Source organism: Cnephaeus nilssonii, assembly GCF_951640355.1.
Source record: "Cnephaeus nilssonii genome assembly, chromosome: 10".
NCBI lineage: Eukaryota > Metazoa > Chordata > Mammalia > Chiroptera > Vespertilionidae > Cnephaeus > Cnephaeus nilssonii.
Genome location: NC_137081.1, coordinates 55,711,275 through 55,734,132, shown reverse-complemented (window position 1 = coordinate 55,734,132; position 22,858 = coordinate 55,711,275). Strand labels below are relative to the sequence as shown.

The following is a 22,858-nucleotide window of genomic DNA, read 5'->3' as shown; positions in this document are numbered from 1 at the left end:
CAGGAGCAGGCCCCGCCCCCAGGAGCCGGCCGCGTCTCCGCGCATGCGTGCTCCCCCGTCCTCCAAGGGGCGGTCTCTGAGGTCCGACTGGAGGAGGAACAGGAGCCGGCCGGAGGGAGAGCCTTTAGTCGCGTTTTTTACTTTTTCCCCAGTTGAGGAAGCTGAGGTCCCAAGGTCTAGCGAGTGCCTGAGATGTGCTTTTAAAGGAGACACTATCATATGTCCGGTTATTCCAGCTGAAAATGTACGCATTTCCTTCCTCTCCGCAGTCCTCCCCACTCATGAACATATTTACTAAGAAAACTGTTCAACAGAAACGACATCACTGGGCATAAGGGTTTAAAGATTCTCTTTATAAATATTGTCATATACACTTTCAGCAACACATGATTGTGTGCCTGCCCACAATTTTTTTGACAGACTTGAGTAATATTTTTCATCTTCACTAATTTGATGAGTAAAATTGGTTATAATATTATTTAAGTAAAATGTGTGAAAGAACCCCCTGCCTACACAGAAACCCCTGCCAGTAGTTTAGCATGGAGACGTCAAGGTCAATATGGTCTTTGTGCTGCAGAGAAAGGCAGTTGCAAAAAGGGAAGCCTTATTATAGCTACTCTCTGGTCTACAGTTTGCAATCTGGGAGATTAATTAAAATATATTGTAAATACACTAGAGAGACTCTATAAAGATCTTCGATCGCAGGAGTTAACTGGTTATCTTCTCTCACAGGACAGGGTCAAAACAGTTGGGACTTTGAAATGGAATGTTGAAGATTTGATGCATTCTTTTATTTTATGTACTTTAATTATGTAACTGTGGTCAGTAATTAATCCCATTTTATCATTAGTTTCTGTTTGTGTTCCTTGTAATAATTCTACTTGAGGAGTCTAGAAAACAATGTTAAATTAACTGCTCAATTAAATAATACACGCTCTCAAACTACAATTGCATCGGGAACAGAAGGGGTGTGAAGCAATTAGTCACTGATTACCAAAATGTATGGCCCAGAACTGAAAGGACAGAGAGAGAGGCGCTGGAGTAATCAGCAAAGGTGGGTGTAAGAATGAGTCTTAAATGTGGTTGAAGAGCGAGCCAGCTGAGGGATGATGAGCTTAGGAAAAACTGTTTTCACAGTAAATACTCTGAGATGCGTTTGTGTTGTTTTGCTTTGCAGGCAAACCCAACGCCGCAGTTTACAGAAAAGTTGAGCAGTGTAGAGTACAAGATGTAAGAACTCTCTTGCGTGTCCAGTTCCCAAAACTGTATCAAGCTCAACACATATGATATGTGCATTTGTGTGTGTATTATACTCCCCAAAAAAAGTTTAAAAAAAATAATCCATGAGAAGAGTGAAGGGATTCTCTCAACCTGATGCAATCATTCACTCTCCACACCTATTACCATCCACAGTGCCTTTGAGGAGAACCTGGAACCCTGGGAGCGTGCTGTGTTACCTTCTGCATTATGGGACATTCTCTGAATTCTCCTTCTCCTTTGCCATTAAATAAACTGTACACCATCAAACTGGCCATCTTTCCATAACCACGTAATGAGAGTTGGTGTTCCATATACAGGGTGGGGCAAAAGTAGGTTTATGGTTGTATGTGAAACACAGAATTTATTCTTGCATTATTATTTATTAATTATTGTATTATTTTCCATACAAACAACCCCAAACATTGGGCAGCTTTTTCTTCTCTTCACTTAACCCACTGAGCAAAGCTAACCAGGAGTGTGGCCATCTCTTGAAGGCACTGCAGGAAGTCCGGAGTTTCTGGACTGTCTTGCCACTAACCTTCATAAAGTCACTACCCTAAGGCCAACTATTGTTCTTTTGTGAGCCAATTTTAATCTATAGAGGTCAGTGTGGATTTTGCTGCAGAAAGCTTTGAACCGGACCAGAACAATGTATTAATTAAATAGATTCTGAGGTCACACTGTGCTCAAACCTTACCATTTAGTCCCTAATCTAGTTCTGATTCTAAATTATGTGCAGCCATATTGTCCAAGTTTGCTTAAGAGAGATTATACAATGAGATTAAATGAGTAAATTAAAGATACTGCAAACAAAAGGACCAACATAAAATGAATATAAACCACTTCTCAATATGAAATTCACAGGGTGAAATTAGACCCAAAGGTTACATTTCCTTGAAAATTAAAGTCCAAAGTTATAAAAATGAAAAGGAATTTGTTATATCAAATTCTCTTGTCCAAAGAAAACTACCCAGACATTTGTTTTTCTGTCTTGTCTTGTGGCGTTTTCTATGGAAATGTTTCCAGGACTGACACAAGCATTCAGAGTTTAAACAATCGTATTCACCTTTATCTATGTAGAATAATTATACCCGAGATAGTTTTTATCAGACCAATAGGTACCAGGCCTAGACTCTCTTTGTTCTGCCTGGAACATATTTAATATGACTCATCTTTCCTGTGACTTCCTAATTTCTCAGGCATATTCCCTTAGGAAATAGGCAACATCTGTGTCCACACCTACAAGGATTGTATCACCTTGAAACTCAACAGTAAGCCAATGAGTCTTTTGTTTTTAAACAGATTGACATATAATTTATAGGCCATACAATTCACTCCTTTATAACATACAATTCGATGCTTTTCAGTATATTTACAAAGATGTGCAATAATCATCACAATTTAATTTTAGAATATTTTTGTTGTCTTCCCACTTTCTTGAAGGTATTATTTGCAGCACAAACTTTTAATTTAGATGAAGTTCAATTTATCTATTTTATTTTTTTTGTCACTTGTGCTTTTGGTATAGTATATGAGAAGGTTTTGTCTAACTCAAGGTCACAAAGACTTACTCCTATATGCATTATATTGCAAGTACATTCATTTTTATTTTGACTTTAAATTTTTTATTTTTCAATTACAGTTTACATTCAATATTATTTTGTATTGGTTTTAGGGGTACAGCATAGTGATTAGACAATAATGTACTTTACAGTGTTCCTAAGCATTTTCCTGGGTTTGTATTTTGCTTTTATATTTAGGTCTGTGATCCATTTAATTTTTGTATGTGTTGTAAAGGAGAGGTCCAACTTTATTCTTTTGCCTGTGAGTACCCAGTTATTCCAGCACCATTTGTTGAAAAGACTGTTTTCCCCTTGAATTGTCTTGGCATCCTTGTCAAAATCAATTTCAGGTTTGTTTCTGGACTCTCAATTTTTTTTTTTAACTGATTATATGAGTCCCCTTATACCAGCATCACACTTTCTGGATTAATGCCACATGTAGTGCTTTTTGAAATTGGCAAGTGTTAAGTCCTCTGATTTTGCTCCTTTTCAGGGTTGTTTTGGCTATTTTTGGTCTCTTGAATTTCTATATAAATTTTAAGAATAGATTGTCAATTTCTGCCAAAAAGCCATCTGGGACTTTGGTAGGTATTGTGAATTTGTAGACATCTGGGACTTTGGTAGGCATTGTGAATTTGTAGGCAATTTGAAGATTATTGCCTTCTTAACAATATTGTCTTCCAATCTATAAACATATGTCTTTCCATTTATTTAGGTTTCTTTAATTTCCACAGTGTTTTAGTCAATAGGACACACATTTGCACTTTTGTTAAAATTTATTCCCAAGTATTTTATTCTTTTGATGCTATTATAAATGAAATTGTTTTCTTAATTTTATTTTCAGAATTTTTTCATTGTTGGCATTCACTTGTTCATAGTATTCACTTATAATTGTTTTTATTTCCATAAGGTCAGTAGCAATGTTCCCTCATTCCTGACTTTAGTAATTTGAGTCTTCTTTTTCTCAGCCAGTTTAGGGAAAGCTTTGTCAATTTTGTTGCTCTTGCCATTTTTTTTGGCTTAATTGCTTTTCTCTATTCTTTTTGTATTGTTCCATTAATTTCTGCTGTAACCATTCTTTCCTTCCTTCTGCTTGTTTTAGGTTTAGTTTGCTCGTCTTTTTCTATTGGAAGTTTAGGCTATGAATTTGAAATCCCTCTAAGCACTGCTTTGACTGAAGCCCAGGGCTTCTTTGCATTAATAAAATCCTATCATGCTCCTTTAGGTGGATTACAGTTTGAGTCTCCAAATAGCATACGGCATCATCCACACAAATTCACAGCATCCTAGTTTCAGAAGGCCCTCCAGCACCTCCATTTTTCTCTGTCTCTCTCTGTTTTTCATTATTACATTTTTCAAAAGCAGTGTTTCCCCTTTTGAACCTAGGGGTGATATACATTAGCAGTCTTTTCTGACAATGGTAGATTACTCCAGTTTAATCTACTTGCTTTCCCAAGATCCTTTTAATCTTTTATCACACTTTCCTCTATTGTGCATTCTAGTTCTTTTCTAGGACCCCTTTTTAGGTGTGGGATACAGAAATGGGATATGTCTTACAAAGCCTACTTTCTCCCTTCCCCCTTCTAATCCAATGGCTTGATAGCCATTCTGTAAACATCAGGATAGGCTGGAATATGGTGCAGTTACAATGAATTCCAATATCTCAGCGACTTAAATCAAGAAAGTTATTTCTTGCATATGCTGTGAATTGGTAGGGAATTCTGTTCATCATAGTTATTTGGGAACTAGGCCAGTGGTCGGCAAACTGCAGCTCGCGAGCCACATGCGGCTCTTTGGCCCCTTGAGTGTGGCTCTTCCACAAAATACCACGGCCTGGGCGAGTGTATTTTGAAGAAGTGGCGTTAGAAGAAGTTTAAAAAATTTGGCTCTCAAAAGAAATTTCAATCGTTGTACTGTTGATATTTGGCTCTGTTGACTAATGAGTTTGCTGACCACTGAACTAGGGTTAACAGAGCATGAATCATTTTGAACATTACTAGTTGCTGTACCGGGGGGGGGGGGGGGGGGAAGAGAAATTAAATGGTTGGCTTGCAAGAGACACATATTTGCATTCAAATATCTTTGGCCAGAACTAGAAGTCAAATGGCCCCATTCAACCACAAGGAGTATAGGAAATACAATTTCACCATGTGCCCAGGGAGATGGAAAGCTAGAAGTCTCTGATTTTATGGTATTAATGATTTTGCCAGATGACACATGTTGACCCCTTTGAAAGGAAATGAGATCAAAGTTAGAGTCCTTCTTGGAAGGGGCTGAGGTCAAAGTTAAAGACCAGAGAGAAGGAATCTGGAAAGTTACAAAGAAATTCCACTTGTATTAGACAACCCATTCTTTTTCACCTATTGAATTTAACTGGGACTTGTTAGTTAGGCCCTTAATTATTGACACTAGAGGCCTGGTGCATGAAACTCATGCACGGGTAGGGTCCCTAGGCCTGGCCTGTGATCAGGGTTGATGGGGGCCTTCCTTCCTCTGGCTGCCAGCTGGGGCCTTCCTGCATTCCACGCCACCCCCCGGTGGTCAGCGCACGTCATAGCAAGTGGCCAAACTCCCGGTCGGTGAAACTCCTGAGGGGACAATTTGCATATTAGCCTTTTATTATCTAGGATGAGCCTTTTCAACATGTCCCAGAAAAGAGGTATACTCTATCAGAACATGACTAAGCTTCAAGATATTATAAAGTAGTATGATTACATACTCATGAATTATAGTCCAAATATACATACAATAAGAACTGTTCTTTTGAAAACAACTTTGGACAATCAAACTTTTATTCTGGCATAGCTGTTACCTAAAATATACTTAGAACCCCAATTTTAGTATTGCTTTCAGAGTGCGGCGCATCCTTTTGAATATTCTCCTTGACTAGAAGGCTTTATTGGCAAAGTTTTATTAGGTACCTTTAATATGTCAGATATTATACTAGATGCTGGGTATTTAAAAATGTGTAAATCACAATCTCTTGAGGAACTATGTCAGGTGAGAATGGAAGCTACATAGCCCATAATAGTAATACTCTTAGTAATGGGGGAATATGAATTCTAGCTGCTTCACTGATTTTTGTAAAGGAGAAGAAAACAAAATTACATCCATATATAATGCACAAGAATTTCTATGTATACAACAAGAGCATGTCGATAAACATCTGACTCATGATGAACTTGGAAAATACCCAGAATTCCAATCAGATGGCTAGATATAACTTTAAATAGGCAGAACTAGGAAATGTGATAATAAAGAAATCTGAGATAGTTCAATTTCTTAGGAACAAAATGTGCAATTTATGTGAGCTGTCCAACAGGCGCAGAAGTTGTCAGGTATAGGGACTCCGTTGTGCTTTGCGGTGTTATGGAGAAGGGCTGGTTCCCCTGCCCCACCAATACCGGGATAAAACACTCCGAAGAACAACTTTCTCACTGTGTTGACGCTATGCTCACCTGGCATCTTTCAGGGGATTCAGTCTCTTTTCCTAGATATCATGGCACTGGAAACCTTAGTCGTTGGAAAGCAGATAGGGTTAGATACAGTCTCTACATAAAACAAAAACTTCAAAAGGCAAATCAAAGTTGAAGCTGCTAATATGACTAGACAAACTGCTTGATAGTTTCTGAAACACATTACTCAAATTCAAACTCTGTAATAAATTATTAGCGAAAAATAATCCCAATAAACAGTGAACATGGGTTGGGAGGTAGGAAAAAGAATCCTCCTCCACTGCTTGTTGGAGTGTAAAGTGGTCACCTGGAGCGCGCAGATCCTCCTGACTTAAGATCCTAGAGAAACTGGCCACAGCAACAAATTACGCAAAACTGAGTGGCTTAAAACAATAATGAACCTTTATTATCTCATCTTTTTTTGTGGGTCAGGAATTCAGGAGTGGCTTAGCTGGGTAGTTTTGGCTGAGGGTCTCTTGTGAAGTTGCAGTCAAGATGTCGGTGGGGGCTCCAGTCATCTGAATGTCTGCCTTGGGCTGAAGGGTCTCCTTCTAAGATGCCACAGTCACATTGTTGGTGAGTTGGTGCTAGGTATTGGCTGTCCCTTAGGGGTGCTACAATATCCTTACAATACAGTATAGTTGGCTTTACCCAAGGATATCTTATTTTTTAAATTTTTAAAAAACGTTTTTATTGATTTCAGAGAGAGGAAGGGATAGAAACATAAATGATGACTCTCATCATCAATCAGTTGCCTCCTGCACGCCCCCTACTGGGGATTGAGCCTGTAATCCAGAGCATGTGCCTTGACTGGGAATCGAACTGTAACCTCCTGGTTCATAGGTTGACATTCAACCACTGAGCCACACTTGCTGGGCAGGATATCTTATTTTTAAAAGAAAATGATCACTCTTGAAAAATCGTTCTTTTGTGTGTGTGTGTTTTATTTCTCAGTATGAGCCTCTCAAACACCAGACGTTATCATCAAATAAGCCACTTGTATACCATCTAATATAAATTAACATAAGCATGTATCATCCCTAAGGCAAAAAGCCCTCATGAAGAAGACTCCCCATGGAGCATCTGGCGGTTTTATAAACACAAAACCACAGACTTTATTCATAGCACCACCTTGTTTCCTGCTCCACATGGTATTTTCTGATTAAGCACCAGCCCCTTAAGGCATCACCGCAATATTTGGTTAACAGAAACTGACATATTTACATAATAACAGCTGATTTTTATATAAGTCTTCACAAACAGTCTAGGGATTTTGGAAAATACTCTGTGGCTTTGAAGCATTTTCAAGTTAGGAGTATTTTCTTTAAAACTTTTCTATTCTCCCTTCACCATTAAAAGCCATTTCCTAAGGACCTGACCTAAGGGCCCCTTCTGCACTAGGCAACGAGCTCCACACGGCAGCGCCGGAGCCTGTGGTGCTCGCCGGCTAGCAAGGTGTCGCGTCACTTTTCATGAGTGCTGCACTTCGTGTCTCATGACTTATTAGACTAATTTATATGATCGAAATTTCTTATTGCTCATGGAGTTATGTGTCTACCAATAGAGATCAACACCTTAAAATTTATTTTAATATTTTCATATTGAAAATGTAAAAAACCAACAACCAAACAAAAAAAAACGTGGTCCAGAGTTTCAGAGACTCATGAAAGTTCTATCACGTGACTTAATACCGGCCCACCTTCCCCCAGCTCAATGTTCTTTGAACCACACTCTGCTGCTCCTCCCTTAGGATTCTATAAAAATCAAATTTAAATTAATTGTTTTTTTAAAAGACTATATTTTCAGATTAAGAAAAACTAAAAACTAGTTTGTAAAAGTCTTTATTGTATCCGTGCCACACATAGTAGTGAAAAATAACACTCCTAAAAAAAAGAATGCTACCTTTTCCACAACATTTTATTTTAAATAAAACTTCAAGTACTCTTACATAGATACAAAAAAAAGTCTGATCTATTTGCCTCCAACAGGCCACCACAACACACAGTAGATAAAACACAGTGGTTACAAATGTCTTTTAAATTTATTTCTGAGGCAAGGCAAATGGGAGGGAAATGTTTCTATGAAAAAATACTGTGTGTGTAGGAAATTGTCACAATTTTATTCCACATGGATACAAATGATTATACTTTAATTTAGGCCCTGGTGGCTTAAAATTATATAACAAAATAGAAAAAATGGAAAACTAATATCCCCTACACCCTGTTTCAAAGGCAGGCACTACCAAGATCAAGGAGACGCCACAGTGTTGGTAGAGGATAATTACTGTACAAGCTGTAGAGCTGTAATTACCTTCAGACTAAAATAAAATGCTACAGTCCTTCTAAGGCATAAACAATAATGTCTGCAAACAATATATACACATAATACATATTTAAAGCAAGACTCAATATAAACAATAATGAACAGTATATACATGTCAACTTTTCTTCACTGTCTTGAAATACAATTTAACTACACAAGTGATGCAGCAACATATATATATATATATATAAATGTACTTGTAACTCTACAGTAAAGTTTATTTTTGGTGCTTTTATAGCACATCAGTGTAAACAGTTTAACTTGGCTTTGTTTTATATTTTAAAACATTCCTTGTTGTATTTTCAAGATTTAAAGCAATTTACTAGTTCTTCCTTTTCACAGAAAACGAAGATTCTGGATGTGGTTTAATCATAAATAATTCATAAAATTAAATACATTCACTAAAAAATAAACTACAAAGTAAAAAAATGAAAAATAGATATTTATTGAGAGGGAAAGGAGAACCATTTCCCACGTTAGAGCTCTGGTGTTGAATATTCAGTGCGATTTGATATATTTTAATTGCTATTGCACTATAACACCCTTTCCTTTGAAAATTCTTTGGGTGTGCTTCCCTGTTCTACCTAAATTAGCTGATAAATCACACAAACCAATAACCAAGGGCCTTGGTTGTTGTAGGAGTGAAGCCTTTAAAAATGGTATCATTCTTCTGATACTTTTTTTTTTTGTGATACTTATTTTAAGGAAAAAAGTCATTATATATGTGCCTTGCACATTTATGTAAATTCAGTTCACATTGCTGGTCTCATTTGTCCTTGTTTAAAAGGAAAAAAAAAGAGAGAGATTATAACTTCAGCTCACTTTGAAAGTATCTGTCCACTTTTTTTCAAAACACTTTCTCATACTGTGGCCAGCTCTGCCTATGTCAGAATCATCTTCATTAAATGTTTCACAGTTGTCAAACACAAGCCTGACATCCAGAGCAAAGGACTCAGGGCTCGGATACCTGAAAGAAAACACATGATTTAGAGGTTGCTTTGTTTTGTAACCAAATGAAGAGGTAATAAAAGGTAAAATAAAAAGGAAAACTAAAAGGGAAAAGAAAAAGATTAGGATACCTGCATTTAAAGTGATAGAAAACATACCCTCTTATACATGGAATATGTAAAATAATTGCATGTGGTCTGAACCACATAGGATTTAAAGACAGATGAAATGGAAAAACAGATTTCTCTGAAAAACAAGATAAATTTCAACTTACTAGCATTTTCCCCACATCCAATTTCCTGATTTACCTATATCACAATTCTGTTATAGGACTCATCCCATTTGATTCATTTATTAACACCTCTGACCAACTGTATCGCTCGTAGTACCCCTATTGTTCACATTCAAATATTTACTTGCACTGGATATAAGTGCTTCCTATGCACTGTCAACATTGTACTTGCCCTGTGGCTTCTACATACATCCCATTTCTCTTCTTCCCTCTTTAAATATGCTCTTTTGCTCAAGTACTGGGGGTATGATGATCCAAAAAAAGCAAAAAAGCATGTGCTGCCCCTTCACCCAAGATAGCATTATGAGGAACTGGCTTTCAAAAAGCAACATTGTGGCTCTGCTCTTTCAGCGGGATAGCCCACTTCTCTTTTTCTGTACGAACATGAGGAAGAGAACACAAAAGTGAATGAATCTGCCTGAACTTATTGGTAAGAAAGGAGTGGTTTGTTTCAGGGCTTATGGAAATTCAAATTTAAATGAATTCCAACTTATGATAAGCTAGTACTAAGATAAGTTTCCCATCATAAATACCTTTGCAACACACACTAAAGCTCTGAGCAACCTGATAAAAGTGGAGGTATTTTTTTGATGAAATAACTTGTACAGTTTCCACTCCCTCCTTCTTTTATTATGTGCAACAATAAAAGAAATAGAATTTCTTTTTCTGTAATGAACTCACAGAGTTAATTCAGGCCTTATTTATAACCTTATCCATTTCCTGTTCTTCTTGCAATTATTATTTTTTATTGAGGTGAAATTCACATAACACAAAATTAACCACTTTAAGGTAGACAATTCAGTAGCATTTAGTACATTCACAACACTGCCCGATCACCACCTCTATCTAGTTCCAAAACACATTGTCCTTTAAGCAGTCTCTCCCCATTCCTCCCTATTCCCACCTCCGGGCAAGCACCCATCTGTGCTCTGGAAATTTCTTATAAATGGAATCATATAACATGTGTATAATTCGTATACAACAGTTTAAAACTGCTTTGAGAAATACTTTTCTCTGTAGGCTGTTCCTTACCATAGGAAAGGTTAATGATTAATGCTAGGGAGACTGGGATCCTGGAGAGAATTCTAGGCGATGTTCGGGGTGAGATAAAGGAAACCCCACTCTGTGCCCTTCTCTTATAGAAGAATGGGCGCTGATGAAACCCAGCAGTTTTCATTAAAGTAGGCTCTTGCAGGAACCCTCTCTGTTCTATCCACTTCTAGTTTTGAAATATGAAATACTGTTTGTGGGTTTTGGTTCCAACTCATTAGGTTGGGTTTAACTGAACAACTCACGCTGGAGGAGACTGAATCCACTGAATCTTGCCTCCCTCACAGCTGGCATCACAAACAGGATTGGAACAGACTGTTTCTCTGCCTGCCTCCGCGTGATCTCCATTCACCAGGATTCATTCTCCAAAGGGAACTTCTGTTATATAGCTCTTTCGGTAACTTTGTCTTAATGTGTAAGTCTGTTTGTTTTGGGGGTTTGGAGGTTGAGGTTCATCCTCTCCAGGAATTCAAAGAATCATGGACGTTAAAGTCATGAGTTACTTTAAACATGGTCAAGTCTCCCTGTGTACATACATCTTGTCTTGGCATGGTGATTATAAAGTCCATTGTACTACCCCCTAAACACCCAATTATAGAAAAAGCAAGATCACTAGTCCCTATCTATACAGCAGCTTTTGCTGTTTGGTTCACATTAGAACCAATTGTTTTAATAATTATAAATGTTTTCTGAGTTTATAGTGTTTTCTGGGCAGGTCCTTCCTATAATTAAAAAACAACAACAATCCTTTGAAAGACTGACATTTCAATCTTCAAAGAAATAAAGTAGTCATTTGGTCAATCTAATAAATCCTTTTATATGAGAGGGACACTCATTATCCGTTAAGCTCTGCTCAACTCTTCTAAATTGGATGTAAATTATGGAGCACGGTGATTTTCACCAAAGGAATGCCAGGAAGAACTAAATAATATACTATATAAGAATGAGGATCATAACAACAATGATAATTACACTACAATTTGTAGTTATTCTTTCAATGTAAAGTTCCTTCTTTCTCCATATTTTCTGTGACTTTGCCAGAAGTGATGGGCACGAGCTACATTAAGCTAAACCGCGATATGGGAAGAAAGGGAGCAGGGAAGGGCTAACAAAAATACAGCTCATAGACACTGGCCATGCACATGTGGTTGCCTGCATGTGGGCTTGTTCAGTCAAGTGAACAGCCTCATTCTTGTGGCTCCAAGATGGGCCAGCCTCAAGAGCTAGTTAAATTCCATTAACAGTTGCTACTCTCTGGCAGGAGCCTGAGGTGGTCTAAGATCATGAACTGTGGCCAGCAAGTTATTCTTCAGACAGGGTCACAAAGAGAATATGGTAGAGAGGAGCAAATAATAGTTTTGTTCCACACTTAAAATACACATTTTTGGAATCCTCCAACAATTCATAATTAAGTTTTAATACTTAAATTTTCTAATAATCTTCTATCTCTACATGTAATAATCTGACAACATTATAGGATCAATTTTTATTAAATCCACATGAGACCATGTCAACACTCCACTGATGCCCAAAAGAAGCTCCAGCTCACACATTACTCACTTACTGTGGGAGGCTTCCTCCATACTTTTCTTCTCCTCCCAGATGGGGTTCAGTGCCCTTCTAATGTCAAAAGCAGCTTTATCACACTCCTTTTTAATTGTTTAAATAATTGTGATTGACTTGTCATCCATACCATATCACACTAACCAAACAACAACAACAACACACACACACATACCCTCCAAAGAAGTCAGGGCTTCTATCTTTGCTGTAAGTTAATGTATTTTTGGCTCAGTAGAAAATTATCTAGCAATATCAAGCATTCAATAAATATTGAACTGAAATGGTTTACTTACTGTCCACTACTTAATTTCTCTCTAATTGTGGAAAAATCCATAGGCTTCTTAATAACTTTCTTATAACCAGGAACAAGTTTCAAGTTTACAGGAAGTAGAAAAGGCCATGCATCCTCATGAGTTTCCATTTCAGTGAGGATCATACTAAAGAGAACAATGTTTGAAATCAATATCTATGCTGTAGAATTATCTGTTTTTATTAGATACAAATGTAGCTTTTGTAGTCTTTCAAGAAAAACAATGCAAATTAATTTATTAAAAGAGGTAAAAGAATACATTTACTTGCACTATAGATTTTTATATTTTCCTATTTATACAAATTGTGAGAAGTTCTCTAAACAAATAAAATGGGGTTATCATGAATATGTAGTGCATAGCAACTGAAATAATACCTGCAAAGAGCTAGGTCCTTGGATTCATCTTGTTTAGGTTTCTTAATAGAAGCAAAGCTTTCTTGCTTTGACAAGTTCATGGAAGTGCTTTCCTCCATTTTCCTCTTTTTCAGGTCTTTGTTTCCTCTTTTCAGTGAACTGCTTGCAGATGCCGAGTCTTCATCTTCAGTATCCCCTGTCAAAGGTCCTTTCTTTGCTTTCTTTGAATCACTAGTCTTTTTTCCTTTGACATGAAGTTTTTTGAATTTTAGAGTTTGACCACTCGCCTTTAATTTAAAAAGAAAATAAAAGTAAATGAGGTATAATAAAAAGATGTAGGAAGTTAATAATTTTATTATTTTCAAAAGAGATCTACAAATTTGTTCTCTTATAAGGCTGAAACCTAATAAACCTGAAAAATCTATCCTAAGAAATCTTAAAACGTGAAGACACTGATCTCAAGGTAACCCACCTTTACTACAGAACTTATCAGCAGCATTCCTTTAATTTAGATCACTCCACTCACTTGTTTAAAGATACAAAAAGACTATTAGTTAGTTAGTTAGTTAGTTAGTTAGTTATTGATTTTAGAGAGGGAGAGAGAGGGGGAGAGAAACACCAGTGATGAGGAACATTGATGGGCTGCCTCCTGCATGCCCTCCACGGGGATCGAGCCTGCAACCCAGGCATGTGCCCCAACCTGGAACCAAACTGTGACCTTCCGGTTCATAGGTCAATGCTCAACCCCTGAGCCACATTAGCCAGGCCAAAAGTACTGTCTTTTAAGCACAATATAATAAATAACAAAGATGAATAGAAATAAAAATATAAAGCACAATATAATAAAGAACAAAGATGAATAGAAATAAAAATATAAAGCTTGTTAATAAGAAAGTTGAAAAGGTAATTAGAAAGCTAGGCCAAGACATAAAAAATAGCTCATGAAGTACCCAATAGAGAAAAAGTCCTGTGTAAGATCAAATCTACTGGAAATAGATTTTATTTTTCTGGATAAAGAAAAAAAATGCATTTGCTATAAGAAGTCCACAAACTGTGGTTCTGAGGTATGAGCCAAGAAGTGGTGAAGGCTAAGGAAGAAAAAGAAAAGAAAAGATGTCTGTTTTGAGGAAAACAATAAAGAAATATATGAGATTATATTTGGAATCAAAGCATGTAAATTCCAGCTAGGACTCTGTCAGTAACTAGCTATGGGACTTTGTACAAAAGTATGTATAAGGCCCTGTTTTTCTCATCTATAAAATAAGGTGAACAACACAATTGGTAAGGTCATTCAAACTCTCAAATTACATGAAAGAAAATCTCAATGTGGCCTTATGCAATCTAACTGAAAATGCAGGCAGTAAATTGATGTAACAATGAACCCCCCAACACAATTTAGAAATAGAAAAATAAGATGGAATTTTGAGTTGAATATTATAATATACATAACATATCAGAGAAAAGTGATATGCAAAATCACTGGTAATGTATGGGCTTTGTTTTGATTTTCCACAATAGTGTTTATACTCTTTTTAAAAATTATTTCATCTTTTACCCAGACTGTTAAGAAGTCTTAGAATGCAGAGTCAATATTCAATCTAGCCATAATTTAAAGTTGGCTGTATTCTTGCAATAAATTTGGCCAGAAACATTTCTTTGTAGTTCATATCAATTTTTTTTTGAGAATTTCATGATCTCTTCTAGCAGCACTTTTTTTTTTAAATATATTTTATTGATTTTTTACAGAGAGGAAGAGAGAGGGATAGAGAGTTAGAAACATCGATGAGAGAGAAACATCGATCAGCTGCCTCTTGCACACCCCCTACTGGGGATGTGCCCGCAACCAAGGTACATGCCCTTGACCGGAATCGAACCTGGGACCCTTGAGTCCACAGGCCGACGCTCTATCCACTGAGCCAAACCGGTTTTGGCATAGCAGCACTTTTTGAAAAATTGCTCTTAATCAAGCAATTAAAAATATTTGGTTCTAGGGAACACTTTGTAAAGTATATGATTGCTAACTGCTGTGCTGTACACCTGAAACTAATACAAAATAGTGTTGAATGCAATCTGTAATTGAAGCATAAAATTAAAAAACAATATTTAGTTCCCTAATGGTGGCTAAAAGTATAGTTGAGATATTTTAAATTACTAAAATAATAAGGCAAACCATAAAACTAACACCTTCTTGATACCACAGCAAATAATCACTAACCTCTTTCACTAGCTGAAATAATTAAAATGTTTTACTAAGTCTCTTATCCAATAATTTATTAATTTTTATTCACAAAAATCTTATAGTTTTCATATAACACTGAGCTTTTAGCACTCTGAAATAATAAAAAAGAGAATGTTTACTATAATGAGAAAAGACCATTTAATGAAGATTAAATTAAATTACACTGAATAACTAAGATTAAATTAAGTTGGATTGAATAAAAACCAACAAAATTTCATAAATTATGGGCCAAAACTTCTAGTTCCTATTTGAACTAAAATATGATTTGGGATAATTTTCTAAGAAATTAATATAGTAAAAAAACAACAACACATGAAATTTAAACCACAGAAGCAAAAGACTTTTTGATATTAAAAAAAATGAAATCTCCATGTTTTTCTTTAATAAATAATGTTTATCAGCTTACCACAATAGACCATGCACGTATACATACTTTCAAAAGTAAGCTTTTATACTATTACTCTGTTACCTGATTACTTTGTTCTGAGACAGAGATGCCCCCTAACCTACCATTCTCTCTATTTTGTTAAGAACCCAAATTCAAAAAGGAACTTCAGTATGTCTTAAGCAGAACCTATCGAATTACACGCTCAAGAGCACATTTCTATTATGTCTGTCTATTTAGACATCAGAAGTTGTGAACTGGTGGTTCACAGGCTGTAAACAGCCCAGTCCATATGTTGTTTGGCTCATATAATGCTTGTGGAAATTCTGAATTTATAGCCAACATTTAATATTTGGGCAGACATGCATAAAAATTCCTAATCATGAAATACTTGTAGATCCTGGAACACTGGCACACAGGTCTATATGATAACAATTGGCTGGGGTTGAGTGGTGACTGTCCTATTTAAATGAGGGCATGACCTTCCTGTCTGCCACAGTCCCAGCCCTTTTGTGTCATTTGCCTGGCTTTCGTAGGCAATGCAATTTGAAACTTGTATGTGTGTGTGTTCATGAGTGTGTATCAATATGTATATGTTTACACACATCTATTTGATTCTGTGGTTCTGTGATTATGTATAAGTACAATAAAGCATCTGTGTATATATTGGCATATACATACATACACACGGAGTAAAAATACTTAATCACAATGATGCATGCAGAAATAACCATTTGAGAGTATAGATAAATATTTGTAAGTGACAATGAATTACTGGAAAGATATTTTAAAACCTTAATTTCAAATCCTTATATCAAAATCAAATGCTCCTAATGTTTTTTATTGATGTAAAAACAACATCTAATTTACTATATTTAAAAAACAAAAAAAAGCAGTGGCTTAGAAAGCTGCATTTACTTAGAAGCGTTTGGATGAGATCATAAAATTTCTGTCTCCTTTGGTGATTGATAGCCAAAATTCTAATTTAAACACATTTACTGAAAACAAAACCTCCTATAGCTTATCAGATGATATCTCTAGCATTTAAAACAGTGACTTGTTAATAATTCATATAGTATTAGAGAAACTATCTATAAATTGACAGTTATAAAATGAAAAAAATAGTTTATGTACAATCAGTGAAGATAATCATTAGGTTACATTTAACTATATATATAAAAGCCTAAGCGACCGTTAAGACCGAACGACCAGTCAACTGGTCGCTATGATGCACACTCACTACCAGGGGGCATATGCTCAACGCAGAAGCTGCCCTCTGGTGGTCAGTGCTGCCCTCTGGTGGTCACAGCCAACCTCCCCCTAGCCGGCTGGCCAACCTCCCTCAGTCCCTCCCCCCTGCTGGCTGTCCCTGATTGGCCCCGATTGGCCCTGATCACTGACCATGCCGAGGAACTCTACCCATGCACAAATTTGTGCACCAGGCCTCTAGTATATAATAAAAATGATCAAGTAATAAGAATAAAAAAATGCCATTAGTAGTGAAAATGAGGCCATGTGGGACCCTCTGCTATTTTGTAAAATACAGTTTAACATAAACATGTTGCAGACATTTGAAGATATTAAAATTTTCACACCCATGACTGTATTTGGTCCTCACAAATTACCATAAAGCAGATACTGTCCCTTTTTACAAATGATAACCTGAAGCTAAGAAAGCACTCTAATGTTGATAGATCAGGAAGGTGAGAAAACAAGCAAAAGAGACTGAAAAGGAGCAAAGGCAAGAAGAAAACCAGGTGAATATGGGTTCCTGGAAGCCAAGTGAAAGCAGGATTTCAAGAAGGAAGGAGTGTTCCTCTCCAGCAACCGTACCTGCTAGGTTGGGGAGGCCTAAGCACTGACCACGGAGTTGAGTGTGGATGTTACTTGTTCTGTGATAACAACAATTTTGGAGAAGCCATGGAGGTGAAAATCTGACTGGAGTGGATTCAAGACTGAATTGAAGGAGAGACATCGGAGAGAACCAGGACAGAAAACACTAGAAGTTTTACTATAAAGGGAAAGGGAGAACTGGGGGAGTGGACCAAGAAAGGCGTGAGGCCAGAAAAGGGGTTTTGTTTAGTTTTCTTAAGGTGGGAGAAATAGTAGCATATTAGTAGGCTGATACAAGAACTCTGTGGAGAAAGAGAAATTGATGATGGAGAAGAGAGAGTTGCTGGAGCCATACTCCTAAGGAAGTGAGAGGGGATGGGATCTGAGGCACAAGTTGGCTCATCTGGGGCATTAACAGCTCATGGCAACAGGAGAAAAGGTTGAGTATGTGAGCCCAAATACAGGAAGGATGGTGGGTGTGGTAGATGGTGAATCCTTGAATATTTTCTTCTAATGGCTTCCATATTTTCAAGTGAACTTGGAGTAAGGTCATCAAATGAGAAGAAGAATGGAGACAGGACCAGAGGTAAATCAGCATGCAGCATTAAAGGCCCCCTTAATGCCTTCAATTTAAAGGACTGGGTGTGTGTTTTCCAGCCATATTCAGATTTAAAGGAGCAGGTGCTGGAGAAGTCAGGAGAGTTGGATTAGCCAGAATGCTGCTTTTACTAAGTGAGAGAGAGGCAAAGGAGCCACAGTTGGACACTATGAGTATGATAATGGATACTGTCACATTATAAGCTGGTTAGGAGGAAAGAGAGGAAACGAAATGGGAAAGGGACAGTGAAAAGATATTAAGATAAATAAATTGAAGGTACTGGTTGAAATAAAAGAATTGTTGGAGTGTTAGAGAGGGTGGACTGGAAAGAAGGAGGAAGTGGACAGATGGATGTTTGGAATTGAGTTTATGAAGAGGCAGTATTACTAGTAATGATTAGGTGAAGAGATTAAACAAGAAAGAGAGTGACTGAGGTAGGAAACACCTAGCAGAAGCTGGCCCTCCCTGCATGCTGACCATTTCATACTCATTGCTCTTTACTTATAACTCTAAAACCCATTTTTCCTGTTTTGTCAAATTGCTTCTCTTGAATCAATTATGAGAGTTCAACTGTTTTTAATTTAAATGTGATTGGAGAGTGACTTAAAAATGCATATGAACTAGCAATTCTATTCCTAGGTATATACCCAAGAGAAATTAAAACATGTATTCATACAAAAACTTGTGTATGAATGTTCATAGCAGCATTATTCGTAACAGCCAAAATATGGAAACAACCAAAATACCTATCAACTGATGAATAGAGAAACAAAATGTGGTATATCCATACAATGGAATATCATTTGACATTTAAAAAGGAAATACTGATACATCCTAGAACATGGATGAACCTTGAAAATATTGTGTAAGTGAAAGAAGTCAAACACAAGGGCACATATTACTTGATTCCGTTTATATGTAATGACCAGAAAAGGCAAATCCATAAAGTTAGAAAGTAGGTAAGTGGCTGCCTAAAACTGAGGGGATAAGAGGGATGGGGAATGACTGCTAATTGATATAAGGATACTTTTTTGGGGTCATGAAAATGTTCTGGAGTTAAACAGAGGTGATGACTGTACAATTCTGTAAATATATGTAAAAAACCCCCAATGAATTGTACACTTTAGGAAGATGAATTTTATGGTATATCAATTATAAATCTCAAAAAATTCCCATAAAACTCTGCAATTAACACAAATAAACTCATAGATTCAGACAACATATTGGTGGTTACCAGAAGGGATGGGGAATGGAGGGGAGGGAGAAATGGATAAAAGGAGACAAATATATGGTGACAGAGAGAAACTAGACTTTTGGTGCATACAAATATCTCTATATATAAAAGCCTAAGGGACCGTGACATCAGAATGACTGAATGACCAGAACAACCAGTCACTATGACGGGCACTGACCACCCCAATCACCTGATCGGTGCCTGCCAGCCAACCTCCTGGTCTCTCCCCTCCACTGGCAGGTGCCAATCGCCTGATGGGGAACAGGGAACCAGGGGTGGGTGGCGGTGGATGCAGTGGTGCCAGGCTGAGGCGGGTGTGGGCAGGGGACGGGGTGGCTGCCAGCAGCCAGGGTAAGGAAGGCCCTGGCCGGCCAACCTCCCGGACCCTGAAGGCTTTTGAAAAACCTCTTTCTGGGGAGGCTTTTCTTCCCGCCCCCCTCCCCGCGAGCTGCGCGGGGGGGGGGGGGGGGGGGGGGGCACTAGCCATGGAGCCACATGCCATGGACCCACCCAACCTCTCCCTGCACCCGATCAGATTGAGTCTGGCACATGGTGGGGTGGAACACCCCGAGCCGCTGCCCACAGGCGGGAAGCTGATGGGGGTGGGGTGTGGATGTAGGGGCCTCAGAGCTGGACCACCCGGCCCCCAGCACGCTCTCTGCCTGGAGGCGTCCAGCTGCAGACCTCCAACCCCATTAACTGGATCAGTGGTGGGGTGGAAAGCGACCCGGGAGGGTGAGGAAATGAAACTTGGGGCAAGTACCACGGGTGCAGTCCCCGTGACCTTCCCCTCCCGGGATAATGCTGCTCTCCCTGCCTCCCACACACCAAGAGAAAAATGTGGATTCGCAAGGAGGCAGGCCCCCGAGGAGCTTCAGCTGGGAGAGGAAAGGAGTTACTCACTTCTGACACCCCCACCCTTTGCTTTGAGGCTGCATTCTCCTTCCCTAACACATGTTGCTTAAGTACACGATGGTTTGTGTTTAGACATGCGATAAATGTGGGGAAAGCAAAGTTTTGTGCTTTAAAACAAGAGCCTGGAGTCTTTGGGGGGGGTGTCTGTCTGTCTGTCTGTCTGTCTCTCTCTCCCTCACACACACACACTCACTCCTTCCTCCCCTCTTCCCTGGCCTGATGAATCTTCATGCAGAAAGTTAACCTAGCTTCTCACTGGAGTGGCCTCTGTTTTGTTTTATTCTCTCACAAGGTTTTTTTCTAACCTCTAAACAGGCAGTCAAGACATCCCCCGAGGGGTCCTGGATTGTGAGAGGGCGCAGGCCATGGCTGATGGACGCCCCACCCCCCCATGCATGAATTTCTTGCACCAGGCCTCTAGTTGAATCATAATGTTACACACCTGAAACTTATAAAACGTTATTAACCAATGTTACCTCAATTTAAAAAAAAAAAGGATTAGTTTTCATTGATCTTACCTTAGCAATGCAAGCTGGACAAAACCAGTCCCCATCTGGTATAGTTGTTATCTTGGGTCTATGGCAGTAGGTGTGACAGCCTTTGTCACAGCCGTCACAAAGGAGGAGCAGTTCTTCATTATCTCCCTTTCGACAGATTTGGCAGTACTATAATACATGGAAAAGCATTTAAAATTAGCACTCTGCTATGAATAATACTTACTGGGATATTAAACAAACCGTCATTCCTAGTTTACATTAGTAATGAACATTCCGCTTGCTAACAAATATATAGTAGCCATACACATCTATGTATCTCTCGTTACACAGATATGGACCACATGACGGGTGAGCAGTTCAATTGGGGTAAATGCACATTTCAGGTACACTGCAAAGAACAAAGCTAGAGGTCGGGTGCCTGCACACACTTCAGAAGCATGTACACATTAACATATGAAATAATTAACATGACATCGGAGCACATAAAGCAATGAATAGCTTTAATACATGATGTTTTAATTTTTTAATATATTTCATTTTTTGCTTATCTTAGCATCCTCATGATATCCTGAGAAAGAAATAAGAGTTAATTTTTAAGAACAAAATTAGGTTAGCATTAGTATCAGAATTATACATAATATATATAATTTTAAAAAGTCCTTATATTTTGACTAAAGTATCCATCTATTTTTTTATAATTGATTAAAAAATGGGTCCAAACTAGGAAACTTTGGGAATCAATCCAAATCAAACATGTGTCACAAATGTAGAAAATGAATCATACAATCTTAAATTAAAGAATTTAAGATGTCATGATTTTTTTTATAGAACTAAAGACAAATTATTTCTTCTGTTAAAAAAATTTCTAATGCCATTAAGAATTTTAACATATATAAAAAGATTTTACCCCCATGCATATATATTCTGTATAACAAGTTTCACAAAGGAAAAGAAGGAAAGTTAGACAAGTAAAACTTTTAAGATGACTTTGAAAAATGTAAGTACTAACATTATATTTTGACATTTAGTTTATATCCCGTCATAGTAGAAAATGTCCTGCAACCAATATATTTAAAATGAAAATACTTAAACTATAAATCATTTCTACTGATGTATAATTATGTATTTATGTACTCTTAAAAACAAAGTAGCTTAACTGTTCAAACTTCATTTTTTATTCTCAATACAATTAATCAATTTGGGAAAGACTAAAATAAGTCTTATATAACTCAATATATACATCAATGATAGCTTAAGAATCTTATTAAAAAGGCAGACATACATTATTTAACTTAACAAATATCAAATACAGTGTCCCCCCCCAAAAAAATGCATGCACATTTTGAATAATTATTAATTCCAATGGGTTAAAGCTGAAAAGAAAGAAACATCAATTGAGCTATCGGCTATTAAAGTATGTATACAATATTTTTGGTACACCGTATATATGTAATATATATAATACTAAAATTGCATGTGTACTAAGAGCAAAAGCAGTAGTTTAATGTTGCAATAGTATTTATTTTATGACCTTACCTAATACCACATTGTTTAATACCTAAAGACGGTGCTATTTTTCCAAGTTTGAGTTACATTTTTAAAACTTCTATTGCAAAAATATTCACTGAGAAATAACATTTGGAAGGTTATATTTAAATCACTATAACTAAAATTTAAAAATCAGATTAATGAACATTAAATTCTCACTATTTTCTACAATAGATAACTAAAAATACCATAAAGTCCGTTTCACATCTCACATTTATGTTTAAAAATAATTTTTTTCTGGCAATTATTAAGAAAGGGTGACAGATATTAAGCTCTTAACACTTTCAAAAAATCACAGTTATAGCTCACAATATGTTAGAACAAGTGTATTAACATTTGGTTTTAACTCCCTTGCTCCTAGAGCAAAATATAGTAGACGTTGCCTTTTGTTTAACATTAACAATAACATAAAGCACACTGTGGGCAGGATTATCTGGAGATAAATTACAACAGCTTCTTCCATCCTGGTAAGCTTTGTCTCTGGCAAAGAAGG

At 37.2% G+C, this 22,858-nt stretch overlaps 1 protein-coding gene across 9 annotated transcripts in view; it reads right to left on the bottom strand.

Annotated features, from left to right (window-relative positions):
- Window positions 1-8,178: 8,178 nt before the first annotated feature.
- The window catches only part of BAZ2B (bromodomain adjacent to zinc finger domain 2B), a 325,819-nt gene continuing 311,139 nt past the window's right edge, over window positions 8,179-22,858 (bottom strand). For all 9 annotated transcript variants that reach the window (XM_079781879.1, XM_079781880.1, XM_079781881.1 and 6 more), the window contains 4 exons: window positions 20,839-20,985; window positions 13,138-13,403; window positions 12,746-12,889; window positions 8,179-9,566 (listed from right to left, as the gene is read on the bottom strand). In XM_079781879.1, the coding sequence (XP_079638005.1) occupies window positions 9,413-9,566; window positions 12,746-12,889; window positions 13,138-13,403; window positions 20,839-20,985 (711 nt within the window). In that variant the 3' untranslated portion in view covers window positions 8,179-9,412. The remainder of the gene's footprint in view (window positions 9,567-12,745; window positions 12,890-13,137; window positions 13,404-20,838; window positions 20,986-22,858) is intronic.